At 70.1% G+C, this 6,376-nt stretch overlaps 1 protein-coding gene across 1 annotated transcript; it reads right to left on the reverse strand.

Moving 5' to 3' along the window:
• Nucleotides 1-750: 750 nt before the first annotated feature.
• On the reverse strand, nucleotides 751-6,009 carry LOC118609955 (translation initiation factor IF-2-like). Its single transcript, XM_036229214.1, has 2 exons — nucleotides 3,310-6,009; nucleotides 751-2,000 (listed from the first exon to the last, which is right to left on the reverse strand). Exons 1-2 carry the CDS (start codon nucleotides 3,414-3,416, stop codon nucleotides 770-772), a joined length of 1,338 nt encoding a protein of 445 aa, XP_036085107.1. The 5' UTR covers nucleotides 3,417-6,009; the 3' UTR covers nucleotides 751-769.
• Nucleotides 6,010-6,376: the final 367 nt, after the last annotated feature.

Raw genomic sequence — 6,376 nt, forward strand, 5'->3', positions numbered from 1 at the left:
CCGAGAGTCCACCTCGAGGTGGGAAACACCCAAGACACCCCATCTTCTGCCCCACTCCTCCGGGGGGGCTGGCTACAGAGGACAGAGCCAAGGGACAGGAAAGGAGGCACTTCCGTCCCAGGCACACAGCGCGTCCAGCTGGCCTGTCCCACAGCCACGCCGAGGGCTCGCCTTGCTGGCCAGAGGCCAGGACGGTCCAGCCAAGCCGGGTGGAGCTTCAGGGCAGAAGGAGGAGGCTGCGGAGCTGGCTGCAGGATGCTCCCAACCCCAGGGCCAGGCCCACCGGGCCTAAGCTGGCCGCAGGCCCCAGATGCAGACTCGGCCCGGACCCAGCTCCAGGCTGACCTCTGCCTCTGCGCAGAAGGAGCCCTGACCCCTGGCCCGACTCTCTGACCCTCAGTTTCCCCATCAGGAGGTGGAAGGTTCGACAGGAAGGGGGCAGCTAGGGGCCTCGGCAGGGGTGACGGGCTGCAAAAGGCTGCTCCGCATGTGCACCTGGGGACAGGTGTGCGCGGGGCGAGGGGGCCCCCTGTGCTCACGCTTCCGCTGCTGTTCTGCGCCACGGAGGCGGGTCCGGCTGTCCGTGCGCGGCCCGCCCGTCTGCGGGGCGACCTCGTGTGCCCCTCAGGCACTGGCCCCCGTCGCCCTTCGGGGAATGGGCAGCACTGGCCTGGGGGAGAACGGAGCCCCCCAAGGGTCCTGACCACGGCCCGGCCCCGGCACCGAGGGCCTGCGGCAACCCCCTGAGCAGGTGGCTACTGTGCCCATTTCATGGGGCAGGACCCCGAGGCTGAGGGAGAGGAAGTCGCTCCCCCGCGTCACGGCGAGTGCTGGGGTCCAGGGTGGACAGGTGAGGTGGAGCTCCGCCGAGGGGGCCCTTCGTGCTGGAGTGGGGGGCCGAGAGCAGGTCACCGGTGGGACTGCGGGCTCGCACGCTCAGGAGCAGCAGTAACGGGGTCCCTTGTTTCCCCTCCATGCCCCAGTGACACCCAGATGCAGGCCTGGGATAGACCAGAGGGGAGGGCGGCCCCGGACCTCGGGCCGCTGGGCGGTGGCGGGCTGCTCCTCGGGCCCCAGCCAGCACCCCGCCAGCTGCGTGCGTCGGCAGCTGCCGAAACTTGCCCAGAAGCGAAGGCTTGCCCAGCTCGACAGCCAGGGCGGAAAGCGCCGGGACCCAAACTCCCACCTGGCGGGTGGGCCTGGCCCAGGCCTGTCTGGCTGCCGCCCCACGCCCCGGCCCCAGGCTCTCCTCCCCTCCCCATCCCTCACGCGGGGGGGGGGGGGCTCTGAGGCCCCGGATGCCCAGCAGGGCCTCTCCACCTGCCATGACCTCACGCCAGTGGCTGTGGGCAGGTGGCCACGCGTGAGACACCATCATGGGCCCCAGGGTGGGCCCCGGCCCTGCAGTGTTCAGGACAGACAGTCCCTGTCCCCGGGAGCTCACGACCTGGGGACAGGACCAGAAGCCTCTCATCTCGGAAGAGTTTAGGACAGTTCCCCAGGACACAGGGCAGAGCTGGGCTGCTGCAGCTGGAGGAGTGGACGGTGCCACTGGCCAGGGCCGCTGCGCCGCACCCACTGTGCCCGACAGCGCTGCGGGGGTCCCGGCCCAGGCTTCGACGGGCAGCGGCCCTGCCGAAGGCCTCTCTGGGGGCCGTGGGGTCATGCAGCAACAGCTGAAGAGCCATCCCTTCACGCAGGTCCCTGCAGCCCGAGGCGGAGGACGGAGAGCATCAGGCACGGGGGATGGGTGCGGGAGGCGGCGACCTGGTGCCAGGCCTGGGGAATGCTGGGAGGCGGAGGCCTCCACGCCACCCGCCTCCGGCTCCCTCCCCTCCCCTCCCGGCAGCCTCTGCCACATTCCTCCCCCTGGGTGGGTGGGCAGGGGATGGGGGCCCCAGTGCATTCCTGGTGCAGATAGGGGAGGCCCGGAGGCTGTCCACGTCAGCCTCCTGCAAGACCCGGCTAACCTCGGCTTCCTGGGACCAGGGCCTCGGGACCTGCTGGGGACACTTGGCGTCAGCCTACACTAGAGAGCATGTGGGCACCTGTCCAGCCGCAAGCAAGCCTTCAGGGCTGGGGGCGAGCACCTTGCAGATGAGACAAGGCCGGGACTCAGCAGCCGGAGCAGGCGGGGGACGGTGCGGCACAGGGACCTGGCGGCACAGTGCAGCGGCCAGCAGGGGCGGCCGCAGCCCCTCTGCCCCTCGGTCACCCTCTGCCAGCCGGACTTTTGAGCCTTGCAGGAGGGAACGTGCGTGGGGCGCGGGCCCAGCCCGGCCACGAGGGCACCAGAGACGCCAGCTCCCCGATGGCCCGCGGGTGGCATGTGGCCAGAGGCCCAAGTCGGTGGCAAAGGTGCCACAGGAGGTCAGTCAGCCGTGTGCTCAGGGGCTGGGGAGGCAGCGCCTCAGCCCCCAGGTCCCCGAGCCCAGGGGGGGCCAGGGGTCTCAGCGTTCAGAGCCCAGCCCCCCAGCCCCGTGGGGCCTCCAAGTCCGTCTGTGTAGGTCCCCCAGGCGGCCTCTCCCCAGGTCTCGACCAAAGTTTCACAAAAGTGGGAACTTGAGCTGAGCCCACACCCCGCCCCCCACCTCTTCACCCAGGCAGGGGCCTGGGGTTTCCTGGAGGAGGACCTCATCACCTGGCCCACCTCCCTTCTCCCAGGCCGGCCCTGCCCAGCTGGCTGGGGACTCCCTGCCTTTCCCTACTTTCCTAGCATTCTCGAGCCCTCTTATCACGAAATTGGGGCAACTCTAGATGGAAGTAAGTTAGGGTGTCACTTAGACTCAAAGTGCCAGTGACCCTAGGGGACCCCCAGTCAGGCCTCCTGGGGACAGGTGGAGTTCACCATCAGGCCTTGGGGTTTAAGCCTGCGGGCTGACCCACGCACTGACCAGCGGCTGGCAGGCACTCACTGGAGACAGGACGGGGGGCCGGGACTCAGCCCTCTCTGCAGAGGGGACCCTGTGCTGTCTCAGGCTCCAGGCTGGGGCAGTCCCCTGTTTAGGGTTGGGTGTCTTGGGTTCACCGTGGCCCTAAACACAGGCCTGCCTCCTCCGTGCCCACGGGAAGCATGTGACCTGCGGGTGAGGTCAGCCGCTGTGTGGGTGGCCCAGGGGCGCCCTGAGAAAGCTTGGCCTGTTCCACCTGCCGGCCTGATAGGCACCCACTCCCGCCGAAGCCCTGCTCACTTGGTCCACCATCCTGTCCCAGGCCGGGTCCCTGGGCAGCCCCCCAAGGCCGGCGTGTCTTGCAGCAGGCACCCGACCCCACGCCTTCCCACGACTGGCTGATTCCCATGCCCCTTACCCGCCCGCTCGCCCGCTGACGGACGTTTGGGCCGTCCCGCCTCCTGGCCCGATGAGCGCTGGCGTGCAGGGTTTGTGGGAACACACCTCCGCGTCGGCTTTGAGCATCCCCAGGAGTGGAAGTGCAGGTCGCACAGCGACGCCGTGTTCGGCCTTCGCGGATGCACCCCGGCGGCTGCACCATCTGCACAGCCGGGGGCAGCAGGGGAGGCCCCGAGTCTCCGTCCTCGCCCGCAGGAGAGGAGCCCAGGGCCTGCCCCTCGGGTCCTTCGGGCCGGTGTGAAGGTGACAGGCGCAGGTGTCCCGACGTCCGGCCACAACGTCCAGCACAGAGCGTAAGATACAAAACAAACAATAAAATGATAAAAGTAAATGGAACGAATTTTAGCACCGTTGAAGGAACACGGGCGGGGGCCCGGGCTGGGACCCGCGGGGCCGGCAGGGGCGGCGGGGCGTGTGCTTGTGCCCCGCAGCCCGCAGTGCTGGGCGCCAGGGCACAGTGGCGGGGTGGCTCGAGGCCGGGCTGCGAGCAGGGGCCGGCGTCCTGGAGGGCTGGGCGGAGCTGAGGGAAGGTTCCGGCAGGGGCCATGGGGCCGCTTGCCTCCAAAACGTCATGCGGCCCCTCGGGTGGGGACTGGCCGAGGAGGGACCTCCGTTGTCACAGCCAGGGCCACAGGCCGGGCAGATATCAGCCTTTGGGCAGCGTCCAGGACAGGGCTCCCCGCGGGCCCTACCTGCTCAGCCCCTGGGGAGACGTCCCGGACTCTTGCTGGCCTGGAGGACGGGCCGTCTGACCCACAGTGGGCTGGCTGAGGGGCAGGTGCTGGCAGAGGCCACCTGTCCCCACGCCAGGCCCCTGCGGCGAGCCCTCACCCTTCGTCCTTGTCCCCTTCGGGGCACGTCCCGGACAGACAGCCATCTACAGTGCGGCCTCTTCCTGGGACCCAGTGCCCCCCGACCTCGGTATTGCCCTCTGGGAAACGGGAACCGTGGTTCCTGCTGTCGCCCCAGAGCCACCTGCACTGCGCAGGCACAGGGCACACGGCAGGGCCAGGAGCCACGTTGGCCTCAGAAACACGCTGGGCAAGCGGCGGCCAGTGGTTTGGGGCGCGGAGGGCGGCCTGGGCCAGCCCCTCAGTGTAGCTGCTGTGGGTCCTGCCTCAGTCTGCTCGCCTGGAGAGCGGCACGATGGGGTCCCCGCCGCCCGCGCTGACCGGGGGAGCGGCCAGCCCAAGGGCACGGCGGGCACTGCGGCCACTTGTCCCCCTCCGCCCTCGGCCCAAGGCCTCCCGGGGCAGAGCCCCGCGGGTTGGCAGGTGGGCTGTGGGGGGCGCAGACGGCTCTCCCTCACCCGCCGGGCAAGGTGGACAGCACCTCTCCTCGCTGCGTCCAAGGGCCAGGGGTCCGCCCACGCAGGGGCCCGGGGCTCCTGTCCTCAGCCGCCAGCCCACTCCCCGCCTGGCCTGCGAAGGCTGCTGGGCCGCCTCGGCCAGGGCTTCCTGGGGCGGGGGGCGAGGCAGGCCTGGCAGGTGGGAAACGGTCCTCTCACGAATGCCTCTGCACATGCCCAGGAGACACAGGAGAGATCAGGGAGAGCCAGAGGGGGGACGGCGGGAGGCGTGGGGGCAGGTGGAGGGCTCAGGGCGTGAAGCAGGGGCCGGGGGCAGAGGGGGCAGCGGGCTTCGAGTCCCAACAAGAGCCTGGGCCCGGGTCACACCCCTGGCCTGCCCAGGCCCCTGGTGCTGCTCTGAGGGAGGAGCCAGGCCAGGCCCACCCAGGATGGGAGGCCATCTGCTGGGGGCCAGCGGCCTGGCCGGTCACGCAGGGGGACCACACCCGCTGGGCACTGGTGTAGTTTGCATGGCGCGGGAGGGGTGGCTGACGGCCAGTGGCAGCCCCGGGGACTCAGGAGCCTGCGGTCCTGCTGCCCCAGCTGGAGACCCTCGTCACTGGCCCCAGTGCAATGTCCCAAAGTGGGAGAGGGGTCTGGGCGGACCTGGCTCCCTGGCAGGGTCTGGGGCCGAGGCCCCCCTGCGTTGCTACCCACGGCCCTGCCCCTGCCCCTCCTGGGGGATCAGATTCCTCCTGGCTGGAGGCCTCCTGGCCATATAAGGTCGTCTGTGGGCACCTCCTGGGGGAGCTGCAGCGCCTTCGCCCGGCCCCCCCCATGGGAACCAGAGCTCGGCCAGGCCCCCGAGGACGGGCGGGGGAAGGGGCCTGCTGAGTCCAGTCCCGTGAGCGAGGAGGGCAGGGCGCGCGGGGCCAGGCCCAGGGCTGCAGAGTCTGGGGTGCAGAGGGTGAGGTGCAGAGGGGACTGCGCGCCCACGGACGTGTCACTCGGCTGTCGCCTTCTTCCGGGTCACCCCATGTGCTCCCCACAGGTTTGGGACCCCAACTTCACACCCCAGGTGCCAGGAAGTGCCCCGTGGGCCGCGGAGGGGGGTGTGAGGCGCCAGGGCCCTTCCTTCCTCTCCCCGAGAAGACTCTGGAGGCGGGTCTCCCAGGAGGTCCCAGGCCCCCTCCCCTGGTGCCCAGGGCCCGTCCCGCCCGTCCCCTCCCCTGAGGCTTGTCCCTCAGACCGAGGGCCGCGTCCAGGGAGGGGCCTCTGGTGCAGGGCGATCTTGTCTGAGAATGCAGATACCTGGGCCCCTCACAGACAGTGGGCTCCCCCTACATCGCCCCCCACCCGCCCCACCCCTGCAGCGGCTGCTTCTCCAGGCAAACCCCCCTTCCAGGTCACAGACCCCCAGCCTGGGACAGGAAAGGGGCCACTGGGAGCTCCCCAGGAGCCAAAGCACCCTCCAAACTCCTCCCGCAGTCACAGGGCCCTGCATGTGTGCTGCCGTATCCGAGAGGTCGCTCCTGCGCCGTGGCCTCTCTCAGGGCCCTGCCCTTGGCCAGGCCTGGTGTCGGGATGTCAGACCAGGTGAGCACCTGCTGGGCTCTCTGGGGAGGTGCCGGAGGGCCCAGACCCCAGGCGGGGAGGGCAGAGGTCAGACAAAAGGGGTGGGGAGAAAAAGGGGTTGTAGGCAAAGTGACCTCACGGGGGTCGGATCCAAATCCCCGCC

Source organism: Rousettus aegyptiacus, unplaced genomic scaffold (genome assembly GCF_014176215.1).
Source record: "Rousettus aegyptiacus isolate mRouAeg1 unplaced genomic scaffold, mRouAeg1.p scaffold_m13_p_12, whole genome shotgun sequence".
NCBI classification, from domain to species: Eukaryota; Metazoa; Chordata; class Mammalia; order Chiroptera; family Pteropodidae; genus Rousettus; species Rousettus aegyptiacus.

Bases quoted from the DNA above. Each gene is read 5' to 3' on its own strand.
- LOC118609955 (XM_036229214.1), bottom strand. From the start codon at position 3,416: ATGCTCAAAGCCGACGCGGAGGTGTGTTCCCACAAACCCTGCACGCCA. The intron at 2,001-3,309 runs GTAAGGGGCATG...TGTCCCCAGCAG, and splicing joins GTCAGCGGGCGAGCGGGCGG to GTCCCGAGGCCCTGGTCCCA.